General features: G+C 35.2%; 1 protein-coding gene across 3 annotated transcripts in view; it reads left to right on the forward strand.

Moving 5' to 3' along the window:
* atp2a2b (ATPase sarcoplasmic/endoplasmic reticulum Ca2+ transporting 2b) overlaps window positions 1–18,350 on the forward strand; it is a 53,944-nt gene that overhangs the window by 4,902 nt on the left and 30,692 nt on the right. For all 3 annotated transcript variants that reach the window (XM_073934879.1, XM_005161196.6, NM_001030277.1), the window contains 2 exon segments: window positions 2,901–3,005; window positions 10,320–10,458. Coding sequence is in view for 2 of the 3 variants with exons in the window: in XM_005161196.6 (XP_005161253.2) it covers window positions 2,901–3,005; window positions 10,320–10,458 (244 nt within the window). In the remaining variant the exon portion in view is untranslated.

Consider the following 18,350-nt stretch of genomic DNA (forward strand, 5'->3'; position numbering starts at 1 on the left):
AAGTCAGTTCAATAATTTTGAGTGGCGTCTGATTTAATAGACTAAACTTCGGACGAGATAAAGCCATTGTGCTTAGCATCCACTTGGGTAGGGAAGGTAATTTTTTTTAAAAGAAGAAATTATATTTTGTGTCCATAGTTTGAATTATTAGAAGTACAATTGTAAGACTTGATTCAAAACCTGACAAATTCTGAAAAATATTTCTTACTCTGGCTGGAATTATATGTTCACTAAACAGAGAAATACTTTTATACCATTTCAAATAAAAAAATACAACTTTTTGTTGTAAAAATATTAATTTTAATGTGTTAAATGTGTATATATTATTAATGTGACAAACATGAAAGGGATAACCTAAAATAGCTTTCAATACCATAGCCTTACTCTCACTCTTGTTCTTTTGAACACAAAAGAAGATAATTTGGTCTAGCCTAGTGGTGAAGTGCACTGACATATAGCACCATGGTGCTCACAATGACCCGAGTTCGATTCCTGGCTCCAGGGCCTATGCTGATCCTTTCCATCTCTCTGCGTCCAATGCTTTCCTGTCTGTCCTCCACTGTCCTATCTCAGTAAAGGTGAAAAAACCCTTAAAATAATTATAAAGATAAGATATTTTGAAGAATGCTGGTTGCTTTGATCCATCGACTGCCATAATAAGGGAACAATAATTACTATAGAAGTCAATAGGTGCCAGCAACCATCATTTATCAAAATATTTATGTTCAAAAGAAGAATGAACTCAAATTGGTTTTGAACAAGTGAAGTTTGAGAAAATGATAAATTTTCATTTGTGGGTAAACTATCCTTTTAATTTAAAAAGGTTTCAATTCACATGATCCTACAGAATTCATTCTGATGTTTCTATCTGTCTTGCACAGACTGAAATTTTCGTTGAAAAAAAAAAGTGTTTTTGAATTTGGTGATGAATGGGAAGTTCAAATGAAGAGCTTTTATTTTTTATCACCAATTTAGTTTAATTCAGTCAATTTGCTTTTGGAAAAAGTTTTAATTGGTCCACAAAAAGTCCCAAAACATTTGATGTTTGTTTTATAATTTTTGCTACAGAGTTTAATTAAAAACCAGACCATTATAGATATAAAAATATAAATTAAAGCTATAATAAATTTGACCAAATATTAAATATTTAAAACCTTTTATATGAAGAATAAAGCTACAGTAAATAAAACAAAATATTAAATCTTAGCTATACAAACAAGCATAAAAAACACACAAGTGTTTCTAAAAAAGTGCCTGGTCAATTAAGTCGAAAGAATGCATCTTACAGGTGGTTCGTCAAGCCTACTCGCATGCATGGAGCACACTTAGAACAAATGTTGTGTATAGGGTGTTATCAGACACTTGTCTGTGATTTTATTCTAGCTGATCAGAGAGCAGTTTGTCTCTGTAAAGTATGTAGACTCTTTATCATCAGATTGATGACACCCAGATGAGGTCAAAGACTTAATCCAATTGTTCAAGCTTGATCCTGGAGGGCCGATGTCCTGCATAGACTCCCCAAACTTCCTGCCCTAATGATAATTCTCTCTTTATATAGCCATATGCCTATTACATATCAAAACACTGTGATATGACCGCGCTCGGATTGTATCGCTTTTTCACTGCAATCGATCTGCTCCAGAGTTCGTTTCAATCGAGCCGAGACCACCTCATTCAAGCGATCGCAGAGCAATTGATTTGGAGCGGATCCTAGTGCGATTGCTGGTTTCACATATGCCAAATGAACCACCCTAACTGGGCAAACGAGACGGGTTCCGAAACAAAAGTGTAGGTGTGAAAGCACCCTTAAACACACTTACCTAGAAGTTTCTAGCATGCATAAAAAGAGCTTGATTAGCTGGTTCAGGTGTGTCTAATTGGGGTTGGAGCCAAACTCTGCAGCACATCGGCCCTTCAGGACAGAGTTATTCAACTCAATTACTTCAATTCTTGTTTATTTCTATAGCTCTTTTACAATGTAGATTGTGTCAATGCAGCTTAACATAGACGTTCTAGTAAATTCAAAATGTGCCAGTCCAGATTTTAGAGTTAAATTGAAATCCAAACACTGAAGAGCAAACCCATTGATGCGCAGCTTCACAAGTGCCAACCATGAAAGCCAGTGGCACCCCTGATTTAATCGAACAGAACTCAAGCCTGGGCTGGACTCCACCATGACAGAAACAAAAAACTTAGTAAGCAGGACATTACAGAAACAAAATATTCCAGAAATTGCAAAGGGAATGCAGAGCTTTTTGCCTTACTAAAGTATGTGGGATTGTGTTAAAATACTCACTTTGGCACTTTCTTATTAGGCACTTACTGTACATCAGCAGTCACTAATACAATTTATTCTTCAATGTTATATTTTGGCACATAACACGTTGTGCACAAATGTTCTCAAGCTGAAGGGTGAGACCTCTTGTGTGGCCCAGGTACACTTAAGCCCATATGGCTAGATTGATGGAAGCAGGATTGTCTTATTTGGGTCATATTACGTAAAGGATTCAGCGTTCACTGGGTCTTGTCTGAATCGTGTCAGCATGCTTGTTAATTCACATAGCTGACTCGTTAAGTACTTTGTCTTGGTTGTGCCACCTAGAAATGGTATGCGTTAAATGTAGTCATGCTTGCGGAGTTGCTGACGACAGTCTGTTTTGACACCTGGCACACAGCCACAACTTCTGCCAACTCTCAGAATATAAAGACATGCTCAGTATCTAAGAGCCATAATCATGACACACAATAGCATTTCTATAGTGTCTTCCCTGGAAATCTACAAAATGTTTTTAGTCACTTAATAATAATAATGAGTATTCGACCAACTTCCTGAAAGCTGTGAATGAAGTACATGAAATGAAGGAATTTCATCTTAACTAAAGCATTTCTGTTTTTCACAGGTACTGGCCTGGTTTGAAGAGGGAGAGGAGACAATTACAGCTTTTGTGGAGCCTTTTGTAATATTGCTAATTCTCATAGCCAACGCTATTGTAGGTGTCTGGCAGGTAAGTTGGAACTTTTTTTTAAACTATGCATTTGTGTTGTATTTAATTGCTCAAAATGCAGTTCTAATACATTTACAATAAAGTTGTGATAGCAAAAAGTTCGTTAATATACAAAAAATAAAAAGATTATCGGCAATATAAAAGAAAAAGTGGTTTTCAGTTCAACAAAAAATTAAAAGCTGATATTGAACGAACATTCTAACTGCAATATTGTAAAAACATTGGAATTTCCAAAGAACACAGAACACATTTCCAAGCCCATTGCTCATTTTTAATGGGGAAAAAGGTTTTTTGTAGCTTTTATTTGATTGGTGATTCCACTATTAATTTATAAAAACCTTTATTTTTTTCTCTATTGCACATCCATCATCAGTATTGATATTTGATATTTAAATTAGTGCTTGTATCTTCAGTTAAACTATTATGAGTCTTCTAAGTACAGAATGTACAATTAACAAACAAACTAATCACTAAATATGGTTTTTGCATATTGATGTGCTCTACCAAATGAATTTGAACCATCTATGGAGCTGTGCTTTCTGTATATTGTAATAGTGAAACATGCAACCACTGGGAAAATTATTTCATGCTCCTTAATTTCAGTTAAACCGAGGCAGTGATCTGTCTTTTTTTAGAGGTTTAAATGCTTTAGGCCAACAATCAGTTCCAATTTTTGAGTCTGACTAATGGCTCGTTTCCACTGACTGGTACAGTACGGTACGGTTCGGGTCGGTACGGGTCACCTTTATCAGGCTTGCATTTCCACTAGCAAGGGTACCCTTTTGGTGGGCGTGGTGTATGACAAAGTTTCAGTCGACGTAATTTTCGCTCGAGAAAATGTCTACAATAAAGCTGCACAGGTCACCTTTCGAAAGGGTCCCGAAAAAGTGGTACGGTGTGGTTCAGTACGCCTTTTGACAGTGGAAACGGCCATAAAAGCGTACCAAACCGTACCGTATCGTACCACTCAGTGGAAACGGGCCATAACTATCTGAATAATGTAATTGGGGTCACTTTAAATCAGCTTTTAGACAGCTGTTTTTTATTTTAATTTATTTTTAATATAAATAATTATTTTTCATGAAATGTACAATTGATAAATTAACTATAAAGTTACATTAAAGTTACATTATTCTAAATACATGTCCGTTTAAATCCAATGAGAAAAATTTACAAGTATAGGAGTAGAGTTTACAAGATGTTTATTAAAAGAAATGTTTCTTAAGAACCAAATCTGTGTCTGTTTAGCTGTGCTATCACATAAATAAATGACATTTTCATATTTTTTTTATGATTCAACTTTTTAGTTTTCTTCAATAATTTAAGATTACAATCAGTTTAAACATTTTTATATCCTTTTTACATCCACTTTCCCCTCCCCAACAGCAGCAGTTTCAGTAATTAGATGTTGTTATCATAAATCCAGTAAATGCAGATAAATAATTTAAACTTAATAAATAAAAAACACACATACACACAATAATAATAGGAAAAATAAAAAATAAAAAACAATGCAATAGTAATAATAATATGTAAATAAATCAAATAACATAATTACAGTTTTACTGTGTGTCTCACCACAATGACCTTATTCATCGTCCAAAAATGTCAAATAACTTCCCAGTCTTCTATGATAAACATCAAATTTATCAATTAATTCTTAATTGTATTGTATTTGTTTATCAAACCGGTGCAGTCTTTGTAAAAGCGGTGTAATAGGGACTGTCATAATGATCTTTAAAGTTCTACATGTACAATTTGCAATAGCTGTTCTTTGCTGTTAGAGCTTATGTCAAACACAGACTTTGTTCACTTTTAGTAGACTTTTAGATTATGAATGTCATTTTTTCTATGAAGTGTAGTTAGCCTTTTTATGAAAATGAAAACATGTGGCCGTTTTTTCCCTGCCCTTTTCTAAAGATAGTTCTGCTGTCCCAGTGGAATCCAGCGTAGAGCCAAGACCCTATTTTCTCCAGCACCTCTCAGCGGCCCTGAAACTCATGTCCCAGATTTCTCTCTATCATTTTATTTTAGTCACCATTCATTACCCAGACTGCCCTGAGAATCCTCAGCCTTGTCCCCTCCTAGTAGTTTTCTGCTGCTTCTTCAAATGGTCTGCTTAAAGCGAGCAGCAGCGCAGTGTTGAGTGCCTTGGGCTATAGTTTTGCAAATAATATTGATGTATATAAAAGAGAATTTCTTTCTGTAAAGGGCATATGGAAGTCTAAAAAATAGACTTTAGATCTACCTGTTTGGTGTGTCTGAGAACATCTGTTTGATGTGCTTTCTTATTTTAGTAGACCCATGCGATAGAATAATTAATTTAGTTTTTCTTTTATGAAATTCTAAAAAAAAATACAACACGTTATTAATGCATTGTTTTTTTTTTTTTTTGTTTTAAACAACGTTTACATAAGATTTAAAATGTGTTAATTACATTAACTCAGCAAGTATACATTATTTGACCAAAATTACAGTAAAGATTTTTAATTTGGCAGATTTTTAATTTGGCAAACTAAATAAAATAAACTAATAATAGCAATAATAATTTTAAATAAATCCTGGAATGTATTGTGCTTTCCACAGACTATTAAACATCACAAATGTTTTCCTATTGATAAGAAATTCTTAAGGCTCATCAGCTTTTCAGAATGGTTTTTGACAGACTATATAACATTGAATGGTGGTATAATGATGAAAAAAATCAGCTCAACAATTATTCTAGGAATAGTATTTTAAAATATCGCTGTCTGGATTTTTCTATCTATTATATATAGTCTTGGTGAGCATAAAAAAGCTAAAGGAAGTCTACCAAGTCTTACCAACTTACTAACCAAACATTTTATAGTGCTAGTGTATGATCTTAAACAAAAGCTAATTCATTCGTAAGTGTGTTTAGAGATAACTTAACCTAACTCTTTTTAACCTAATTGTTAATGCAGAGCAACACAAACAGCACGCAAAACTACAAATGCACGACTATGCGCAAGGCAGGCACCATGGGTCACACCAATCACTCAATGCAGAAGTATAAGTTAGCCTTTACATGTAACCGACAAGTGTTCCTTTAAAAAAGCATTATGAGCTATGAGGAATCATTTAAAGACAGACTTCTAGCACATAGGTCTTAAACTCGACTCCTGGAGGGCCACAGTTCTACATTGTTTTGCTCCAACCCTATTTAAACACAGCTGTTCCAACTAATCAAGGTGTTCAAGACTACTTTGACTATTAAGCAGGTGTGAGCTGGAGCTGGTTGGAGCTAAACTGTGGAGATTTGTGGCCCTCCAGGAATTGAGTTTGAGATAGGGATGCTCATTTCAGGTAATTTTGCTAACCGACAACCGCCGCTCGTTAATCGATTATTAACGGTTAACTGGTCAGATTATTATTAAATTATTATTCAATTTTGTTTTTAAGCAAATTGACGTGTCTGTTTTGTGTCTGACACATTAAATATTGCATTTAAAAATACTGATTTATTTTAACATGCAAGCATATTAATAACAGAACATAACAACAGAGCATCTTCACGCACATGCAGTGTTTCCAATGGCATAGAAAAACAGAACAAAATAAATAAAATGAATAAAATAAATAGGCCTGCCCTAAATTATTCTCACTTAAGTAATTCATTTAGAGAACAAAACGAAAACACTGACTGATTCTTTTTAAGAACGGGCATAGGCTGTTTTTTCCATTCATATGTTTTTTTTCTTCTCTCAAATAAAAATAGCAGACTTCCTCAAATCGCTCGCTCCACGGAAAATATGCATTTATTTAATGCCCCGCTGTTATTATATCACAAAACCTTTTTACATTTTGAATAGAAATCATTATTTTAAAGATTAAGTCTTGATATTTCCTCTCTTACTAGCGGTTCATGTGCGCGCTGCGTGATGAAAAGACAATGACAACGCGTGCATATGTTGACTTTTCGTAAAGTTTTGTTGTTTAAATATGATGTTGCATTAATTTGCATACATGCTTTATAAGCTGTAAAAAGAAAGCTAAAGCCTATTTGTTGTTTATGACGCAGATCCAGGAGGCTATCAGCATAATCTTCTTCTATTTTGCTATTTTGCTAAATATGTCTGTTGGCAAGCGTGGTTGTACGTTATCATCCCGTGAGTTAACAAATATTTCTGATCACAGCAAACGTGATTTTCCATTCCATAATATTCCAAACGTGAGGCGCACCTCGCTCCTTTTGACGAGGAAAAAAAGGTGCAGTCCTCTCTTTTTTTATATTTCACTATGAAAAGACTGAATCAGCTGGGTATTGATTGTGCAAGAGTGTTTCTGTCTATGTTGTTACAATTGTCATATTTAATAATATTGTGATATTCAAGATTTGTAAATTCATACAGCTCTGGATGACTTGAACAGTGAGCACTAGTCACTCCTACGTCTTTAAAAGTTCTCTGTAGTTGTCTTGACAACACAAACTGCTGCTCTGGGATGAGTCGCGTGAAAAACAATTGCAGCTTTTAGTAAACTATTAAAAAGATGCCCCTCAACGCAAAAAGTGCATTCAATCGACCCTTTAGGCAGCCAAACTAAAAATATATAAAATAATGTTTTTAATTGTTTAACTGATACCATTAATCGGTTACAAACGCACCTTTTCGGTTAACAGTTAATTGCTTATTTTGAGCATCCCTAGTTTGAGACCATTGTTCTAGCACATACTGGAGGATAGAGGTACAAATACATGTAGCATTAACTTATCAGTGTACACACCCATCTAAAAGATCTTTTTTATTTTTTTTAAATACAAAGGTTCAAAGGTGACAAGAAAGATGCTTATAGAAAGATTTCCATTTCAAACAAATGCTGTTTAAACGTACTGTACATCAAACTCTTGGAGGAATAAATTGAAGCATTTTCATTACAGCTTTCTTTTCTACATGGACGTGTTTGACTATGAATGAAACAAGTTTCACACATTATTACACAGAGTTTAATGCCTTTTGGCAATTGTGTTAATCTAAATCTACATTTTGGCAGAGCAGAGTCTGTTGGAAAGCCTCCATGTTTGAAACGATTTTGTTTTTAAGGCAGTGCACTCAGTTTCTTCATTGATGTCTGAATCAGAACTCTTCTTACAGATTAGACCAGCCTTTCAGTTCTGTTTAGATTAACCCTCATGGGCTAAACTGTGTGACTTGATCTGCCTTTCTGCCCTTTTTTTTCTCCTCATTAATATAATGCACAAGAGTCATTTCCGACAACTTATCCGTAATGTTATTTCAGATGTACAGCACTGTGTGGTTTAAATGAGCATCAGTGGATTTAGTCTGATGTAGCTTGAATAATAATGCCAGTATTTTATTCAGAAACTTGCTGCTTAGTTTTATATTAAGTCGCTGGCTTGCCTTTTGTGGCGTGGGTATTTATAGCTTATTTCCTTAAATGTCTTGGTGACCACAACTCGCCCCCCTCTTCGTTTATTCGGGTTTGGATCTTGAAACTGGTTTTTCACCCTCAGGCATGACTGTTTTGTTTGTTTGACATAAGATTTTGTGTTCCCATCCACTCTTTAACCACAGGAAGTCCACTGCCAAATGCTTTGCCAAGCAGGCTATCAATGCTCGTAAGCGTGTCCTTAGGGATTATTCGTGCCGAAATAAAAGGTCACAACATTTTACTTAAGAATAAGCATTAGAGGTCAACGTCAAAGGGTGTTTCCTTTCAGGCATATCTGATGGTACCTGCTTAGTTGTTTAAGATGCAAGTTCTCATATTAAGTGGAGACAGTTTAGACCTTGATCGTCTCATCTTCTCTGGGGTGTGCTGTTAAAATGATTCATATTTAAATGGCTACACTACAGATTAATATGTTTTTCATCATTGACTGCATCAATGGTATTTTATTTTTATTTTAAAATTTTCTATAATTAATTAGTAAGTACTTAAGATGTCATTTTCAATTTTCATGGTTATTTTTACTGACTGTATTCATAATTGTTTGTGTTCAATCATAAACAACGTGGTGTCAGAGTGATAATGTGATTAAGGGATTTTACATGCCTGTTTGAGATATAAATCAGCATACGCCACGTAGTATAATGCGATTATGTTACTATTATGATTATGTTTGCGATTAGGTGCTTAATCCCATTGGTTTGATCAGAGTATTGTGTTTGAATTGAGTTGAATTGCTAAAGTCCAATCAAGACCACAGTGAGGATACATACATGTAGTTTAGTTACTGTAGTTTTTTTTATTATTAAAGTTTGAATTAATTCTTGTTTGCATGTACAGTTTTTGTTTTTTAGTTTCAAAGTTTGTAAGGTTTCTGTTATTTCTAGTTTGATCTTTTATATTATTTGACATTATAACTATTATTATATACCATGTATGTATGGTATGTATGTATGTATATATGTATTATAAACTGAATTATAACTTGAAATTTTTCATTTGCATCTACACTGTAAAAAGCGATTAGTTGATTTCACAAAAAAAAAAACTCTTTGCCTTAAGTAAATGAACTAGGGCTGCACAATATTGGAAACATTTGACAATGCTATTTTTTTTTTGTGCAATATATTGCGATGTTACATTATAAAAATTATAAATTTTTACTTTATTATGCTAAAATTCTGCAGTGTCTTCCACAAATCTTGTGTTTTGACCTGTGGTTTCTTGCGGTGTGTGTGTGTGTGTTCGCAGTAGTCACATTATGATATCGATGCTCAGACGATATACTGGTCAGCCCTAGCTTGAAATATGAATCTATAAATTTCAGATATTATCTTTTTTTTAATTGAGTTTTTACTATTTAAAAATGAAATTGTTAGTTAAATATTTTTATAGTTTTAGTTAAATGTAATAAACACTGATTGGCCACAATTTATTTTATTCATAAAAAAAGATTTGTGAAGTTTGTGATTGTGAAAGATACATTTTTTAGCTGTTAATAATGAGTATGATAATAATAGTAAAACAATAATGTAGTCTTAGTTATCAGCACCATTTAACACACATTTTAAAAAATTTCTCACCACAACAGCAGAAAAACGGTGGAATTGGGCAGATTCTGTACAGTCTATGTCTATAATTCTCTAATCTATTTTTAAAAATTGTGTTTATGATTTGATCTGTATGTTGAATATTGTAAAGTCTTTTTTCATACTCGTTAAAACATTCAATCAACTTTTCTTTTCTTTATGTATACTATGTATTTTTCTATCTTGAACTCTAAAAAATGGGCTTCATTATTAAGAACCCTATTATAGATCAATTCTATAACATCTAAAATGCTGTGAAAATATTGACGTATCATTGCTGTTTCCAATGCGCCTGCAGGAAAGAAATGCAGAAAATGCCATTGAGGCCCTTAAGGAGTATGAGCCCGAGATGGGGAAGGTCTATCGACAGGACAGGAAGACTGTACAGAGGATCAAAGCCAGGGACATCGTTCCCGGGGACATTGTGGAAGTTGCTGGTAAGAATTTTATGTAAAATTCAGCCTTGGTGAAGAGTGAAGTCATAGCAGCGACAGATGTAAAGCAGCCAGTGCCATCTTTCAGTTGCTACCTGTGCCGGTTGCATTCCCAGTGGTTTAGGCTTACAGTGTCACTCTCTCTGAACCTTTGTGTGTGATCACATGGTGGCCTCGGTGAGGATTGTGTTTCATGGGTGTCGTGGTAAAGACTTTTCAGGGAGTGTGAATTAATTTGATGGTGGCACGTAAAGAAAGCACACCAAATTAACTGATTCCTCTGTCGAGTTTTCTTTATCAGTTATTTATTTATTTATTTATTTGTTTGTTTATTTTTAATGAATGGAAGTTATTTTGCAAGCTTGTGAAATGACTGCTAATTTTACAGTTTTGTAAGCATGTTTCCTGTGTGTTTGTCATTGTGTAACTTTAAAATAGCATGAGTCACATGTATGACATGTTTTTCCTGTTGACACAGGAAGTCGGGGGTGTATATAAACAGTGTGTAAGGAATTAATTTTGAAAGTTTTATAACCAAGTCTTTTATGCCATGTATCATTGAATTTGTTTACTGGTTGTCCGTGGGGTCTTAAAAAGTCTTAAAATTCACTGAAATATTGTGTTGTAGGTCATTTTAAACGGGTCTTAATTTTCCCTCTGTCCTAGTAAAGCTACCCAATCAGTCCAGCATCCATCCAGTCACCAACCATATATATATATATATATATATGGTAAAAAAATATATATATATATGGTAAAAAAATATTCGTTTTTCTATTGCAAAGAGATGCATTTCACAACAGCAAATTTATTTATTTTTTTACAGCAAATTGTAGAAATTCAATTCTCTAATCAAGGAAAGAAACCTAAAAACAATTCCTCATGATAATAACAGAGCAATTTTTTATAATCTTTACATGATCCTGCTCTTATACAAAAACTGTGTACAGAAGAAAGGGAAAGCGGACATAATATTTGTAAAAAGGAATGGAATAGGCAAGGTTTTATAACAGAAAAGCATTAGGTTGAATAGGAGTTAAACTCAATCCATTCAAACAAAAAGCCAACAAATATATATCTTTTGAACTTTCATGTAATTGTGCCTATAATAAATATATTTTTAACAATGTTAAGAAACATTTTTAAACAAAGTGAGTTCAACTACAGTTTTCTTGTTTTGACAAATAAAAATATTTGGCTATGAAATAACTTGTATCAAATAACATAAAGTTGTTAACAACAACCAGGCCATTAGAAACAATCATTGATGTTTAGCTGTGTATAATTAATTTTCATTCAAAATGGTCTTAAGGGGGGCCTAAAAACTAGTTGAAGCCTGCAGAAACCCTGTTGGTTTATTATTAATAGTGAAAATGGTAATATAGTAAATTATTATGTTCTGCTATCTTTATTAGGTTACAAAGCAATTTTTTTTTTACAACTAAAAGGCATCTTTGGATACCTTTCTTTTTTTGGATTTTAAGTCAGTCATAGAATGTTGATTCATATATGATTTGCTTCTCAAATATTTGCTGAATCATGATCTTTTGATGTGGCGGCTCCTTCTCTGCTGGAGATACTCTTATCCTAAGAAACAAAGCCTTAGGAACAGTATAACAGATGTTTTTAATGGTTTTAAAACCTTGACCTTGAAAACGTTCCATGCCTATTTAGCATTATTTGCTACTTTTTCTAGTGAAATATATAGATTATACTTATAATTAAGTACGAGTTGTTCACATTCAAGATGGTATTTTATGAGCCAATTATTTGCATGGTGCAAGATTATCAAAAATGTGGAAATTAATCTCATTTGCAAGCTTAGCAAAGCAAAAAGTATGCACATATATATGGAAAAAATACAAAACTCCAAGGGTATCAAATTTATTCACTTAAAAGCATTTCGAGCACACCTGACGGTCTGATGAGCCGTTGTGCTCAATGTTACACGATGTGATGGCCTCTTTAAGTGAATATATTTTTGGAGCTTTTGGTGTTGCAGCATTTTCATATGCATTTGCATAATAATGCAAAATGAGTCATCAGTATTTTTGATTGTTTTTCTGGAATAGAACAACTGTAGATGTCATGTTCTTTGTAATTTGGTTTTACTTTTAGCATTAGAATTGCCTGGTGAATTCATCTGAATAGGGATTATCAGTAGTGCCCCTTGCTCTAGATTGCGTCACACACCGCCACGTCTCTTTGCTGAAATAGATCACTAGACACTTCCTTATTGCTTCGCTCAGTGTTGTAGATATTGGGTGGCTCTGAAGATTCTTTCAGCTAGTGCGAAAAGTTAACAGTTCACCATGACTAACCAAAAAGTTTCATCTTTAGCGACTATAAAAGGTTTTCACTTTTGGCTCAGTGCACTCTCTGTTTGCATTGTGTATCCTGTTGTATTATCATGCCAGGCTTGAAGAGGTGTGTGTGCTCGCTAGCTTCAGGAGGAGTTAGTGCGCTGCTTAGTCATGGTGAGGTGAAACGGGCTGTGATGAGAAATGAAGCCACAGGGTAAAGCCTCCATCAGCAGCATGGGGATTGGAGGAGCTGATGTTTTTGAGTCTCTGAGTAATTCTTTGCGCTAACACAACCAGGTGATTGTACCTGTTATATAACCTGCAAGAGGTGCCTAAACGGACAGGTTATGCAAAATTAAACTCTCCACTTACAGAGCAGTTTGTGTGGGTGGAAGAGTTGCTGAGGATACATCAAAGAGATATTATGGGATGTGAACCCAGACGACTCGCTTGCACAAGCTGAAACAAAACTCCAGATGAAAAAAAAGACTAGGTTGCTAAAAATAAAACTTTGGTTTCCTTTATAGTTGGTTCAACCGTCCATATGACCCCATGTTATATATACGACTATGCAGTATGCAATTTCCTCCTGGTTCTTCACTTTCATGGGACATAAAATTTTTTTTTATAAATAGACCAAAATATGTTAGCTGGAAGTCGTGTGCAAATCAACTGTTCTCTCACTCTCTTGGATGGAGTGACCATTGTTCAGGATTCTGTTTGAATCAATCATCAATCGGAATGGATTGAAAATGAACTAATTTCAGTTTGGCATTTCACTTTCATTGATTCAGGTTAACCAATGATTTCTTCTGTGGCAATGACGAAGCAAACACTGCTCTTATTTTATGCTATGTACACAACAACTCTTTAAACAATATATTTAAGCTTAGTCCATGGCAATGGGTTGCTTTTTTACCAAGCAATTTGCTGCAGCTCGTTTAGGCGATCTTTGGCTAGTTGTTTTGATGCAGTTCCAAGCATGATTATTAGGAGTGGGAATCTTTAGGGACTTTAATTTTGATTCTGGAAGTCACGATCTTATTGGAAAATGACCCACCATATGACCTCATGTTATATCTCTTACATCTTAACCTAAAATGTCCCCTATTTCTTCTGCTGTGCAAATGGATCTTTACATTTTAACAAATACTGATAAACCTCCGGTGAATGGTCACTGCGACTTTTCAAGTTGATGTTGTTATGTAATTAAAACATAATCCGTTAAATAGACTTCAGCATTCATTTAGTTGTTCGAGGATAAACCAAGATGAAAAGCCGTTAACTTGCAGGATCAGCAGGCGAGCACAGAAACACCATTAAATATACTGGAGTAAAATAAATGTTCATATTTTCACATGGTGTGGGTAAATGTAATTGTACAATCTGAGACCCACTTTATATCAGATATCATTCAGGCAGTGAAGATTGCTGATTTTTAAAGAAAACAGACCTGCATACAATTCACTGGATAAGCTTGACCCAGGTTACTGCAAAATTAAAAGTCCACCTGCCTGCTTCTGCATATACCTTATTCTGAACTTTTGAAAATTGATTCGGAATTATTAAAGAACCATTGAGAACTACATGGCTTAATGAACAGAACTAATGTGTCAAGTTCCAAAATAAATTCACCAAAATGAGGCAGTTTTGAATACATAATAGAAAAGACTCTAGTTGAAGCATTAAAATGAATTGATGTTTTGAACGCTGATCATGTACAAGCATTGTTGCATATTCTAACATATGTTTGATAAAACATTGTATGCTTTGTCTGTTTTCTCCCAGCAATGACTCGCTTACATTTTTTGGTAAAATTTGCAACCATCTTGTTAAATCCAGAAACTTAAATTTAACCCAGAGTGAGAGAGAAGGTAAAGTCTTTATTATAGAAGGCTTAGATATGCGTCACTCCACAGCACGTCTGCATCTGCAGTCAGAGATGGACTGTGGAAGAACTGCATTCTTTTTCACCTTGCAAATGAGTGAGGAAGGTCATAGAGGGGTCTGATTGTGCGAAAGTTCTATTTGGCAAGGATAAAGCTTGGGTAAATGGATTCGAGTTGTCCATGGAGGCAAACAGTACAGCGGAAAGACGATGTCGAAGGAAACAAAGAGGAGGTGACTGCAGGGGGGGAAAGGGAGTCTCGTGAGTGGAATTTTAAGTGCATGTCTAGAGGCAGCAGCTGTGCTACCTCTCTGTTGGGCGACACTACGGCTCACAGCTGATCTCGCATCAATTTTGAGCGTCCACGTGCATCTATGCTCTAAGGTCGACGGACTGTCCTTCAGCAGATGGTGCAGTGATGTTTGAAAAGTGATGTTCCCTGCTCCCTGATGAGGTCTGCATGACGTATCTTGAGGCAGACACACAGGGTTTGGATTGTGACGCTAGCGCCTGACGCACACGAGTGAATGTGTTTCTGTGTGCACTTCAGACATTTAATTTGAGTCAGACTGAGGGAATGAGAAATGGTACATTTTGAGAATTTGTTAACAAACCTAGATCTGATTGAAGCAAAAATGTAGGATCAATATGGGCAGTAAATCTATTTTTTGATGAACTTGAGTGTGTAGTTTACATTGATTTGCTTGAATGAAATTCATTCTTCTCTCTTAAAACGTGCAACGCTCCTCTCGGGGTTCCCCTCCGCAGTTGACAGAAACACACAAACAACATGACAGTGTGCAGCGAAGAACTTTGGGAAATGTTGTGCTCTATGAAATGAAAAAGAACGTGGCAGCACAAGCACACCTGCCAAAAAAAGCAGCATAATTAAGGGCTTTGTCACGTGTACATTAAAAAAAAATAATAAAAAATTATTTATGTCGCTCAGCCCTAAGGGTCAGTGGATTTTTATCATCCATTGAGCAGCAGTAGATCAGCAGAAATTTATCAAAATTGTTTTTTACTAAAATTATAGCGCTTTCTCAAGCATCATGTGACACTGGGTGGTGAAAATATTGCCTTGACATCACAAGAAAAAATTGTATTAGGTTGTAATATTTTACAATATTAGTGTTTTGTTGTATTTTTTTTAAACAGTTGTCGATAAGCACGAGACTTCTTTCAAAAACATCAAAACTTCATTCACCCTGAGCTGAAGCAACACAATTCATGAGTTTTTTTTATATGGGAACAACTTAATTGTTTTTTTCTTCAACTCACTTAAAGTTGTAAACTAACAAGCTAACTTAATTCCTTCACTTTGTGCCAACAACAATTGATAGAATTGTAGAACCGTGTAGGGCTGGGCGCTTTGGCCTAAAATCAAGATCTTAATTAATTGAACATATTAACTCGATTTAGATTAATTAATCATTATCGTATTCATTTAAATTATTTGTCCTCATCGTTCACTGACAGGTTTTGTACAATAAATATGCTCACATGACAAGTCTATTACTGGATTTTAAAGTAAGTGAAAGAAACGCACACTATCTACCATCTATTATTATTTATTAAACATCAACATTGAACAGCTGAAATTAAAGCACACATTGCCTAAAACCAACAGTCATTTTATTTCTTATAAAAAAGTGAAAACCAATAACTTGCCCTTTTGAAAACAAAATGTATTATTTTCGGTGTTTTTTATATTAAAAGTAAAAAATAGGTAGCATCTCTCCTAAATACAATAACTCTTCTATATCCTGTATTTTAAACAGTGCATTTACTGAATTTTCTGTAAACAAATGTAATGGAAATATGCTGCCTCGAGGCATCTCAGACGCAGCTTCCAATCATCATTAATGTTAAGCAAACGTGCGACATGTAGTTACATTTATTTATTATTATTATTATTTTTTTGAAGAGTATTTCGGGTATGCGAGCCCGCGAAGGCTGCACTGGACTATACTCGTGCAATAGATGCAGGAGTATAATGCAGCCTTAACAGAGCGAGTCACGTGACTCCACAGGCGGCAGGGAAAAAATGACCTTGAAAAATTAAAGCGATTAAAGGTTTTGAACGTCGATTACTTTTTGATTAATCTCCCAGCCCTAGCCCTGTTTTACAGCCCCAGCCCTATTTTACAGTCCGTGCATGTAATCACACTCGCTTGCTGACATGGTGTACACTTTTTAACAAAAGTGCAGGTTGTACTTTCACTTATACTTAATGGCTTTTTAAATTCCCAATCTACATACTTGCTAACATACGTGTTGATCATTGTTAAATGTGGGGTTTGTTCAAATTCCTTGTTGAGTGTTAAACATTAGCATGCAACTCCATCTTCATTGTTTGCGCTAGTGACGTGAATTGCATCTCAAATCCGGCAGCAATCTGAAAATGGAAACAGCTAATCTAACTCCTAGCATAGCAGCTCTAAACCACCATCTCTCAGTGCTGTTACCCTGTCAACAGCTGCGTCATCTTGCTGAGTAGGTGAAGAGGTAGCAATAAATTGCTTGTACTTTTTTTTTGTGCCTACCTCTGCTCTTAAGAAGGTGAGTCATAAACTCTAGTCCACGTAGCTGCTTTTGTTTTACTTCACTCTCATGGAAGAATGACCTTGCAGGGCTTTGCTGAAGATGACTGCCTCTCACATCCCACGTTAATGCCTTCGTCTTTCATACATCTGTCTGCTGGTAGCATGTAAAGTGATGCCGTCGTGCCGCATCGTATTCCAAACATCTGATCTGTTGGGCCTGGGGAGCGTCTCCTGTCATCCGCAGACAGAATGACCACTCAGCTGTGCTCATCTTCTCTGTCAGAATGTGGCATAAGCTTGCTATCAGAGGGTTGCTGTTAATGCCAATCTAAATGCATTTTTAAAGTCTTCCAAAATGGCTTTTTTGCCTTTTTTTTATGACCTGCACACTTTTAGCAGTTTTGTGTCTGTTTGAATTTTGAATTCATTAAAATAAGTTCTACACAATGTGCAAAAGTAAAGTTATGTGAAGTAAGTTATATGAAGTAACTAAATATGTTACTTAGTAACTTTTTAAAGAAAGTAATGTTAAAGTATGTGTTATGCCAGTTATTTCAGTTTCATCTGGACGATCTTTTATTTTGAAAAATGACTGTATTCTCTCGGTTGCATCTTGGTCACTTGAGCGCCCAAATTTAACCCACAAGCAGCAAAATGAGTAAGAAACAGACGTCTTTGGAAAGTTTCTTTGCTAAGGGTAAAAGGCTTCGTGAAGGACCCATGAACTGCCAAGAAATAGATCCGCAACCTATTTGTCAACAAATTAGGCAAATCCACCATGGCTGCGCAAGAAGATCAACTGATCCAAATGACGGCAGCCTTTTAGGGGTTGTTCTCATATTATGTCTTTTTTAAAGTTTGCATAAGTTCGTTATTTCCAATGGAGATGCGGTCACGAGCGGCTTGACGTGCTTGCGCCTTCCAGACGCATACAGTTGAATAAATCCCACGAGCGCACCGCGAGTCACTTGGCGAACTGACTAATCAGCTTCAGCTAGCATGGAATATACACATTTTGGTGCTTTGTAATTTACTCCATAATCAAAACTCGTATCAGAGTTACAGCAATGTTTTGTCAGCTTAATCATTCCCGGAGAAAACATTTGGTGGTTGCTTAGCAACTAACAATCTACAGATGTACACGTTTGACCCTGCCAT

This window comes from Danio rerio, chromosome 21 (assembly GCF_049306965.1).
Source record: "Danio rerio strain Tuebingen ecotype United States chromosome 21, GRCz12tu, whole genome shotgun sequence".
Taxonomy (NCBI): Eukaryota; Metazoa; Chordata; class Actinopteri; order Cypriniformes; family Danionidae; genus Danio; species Danio rerio.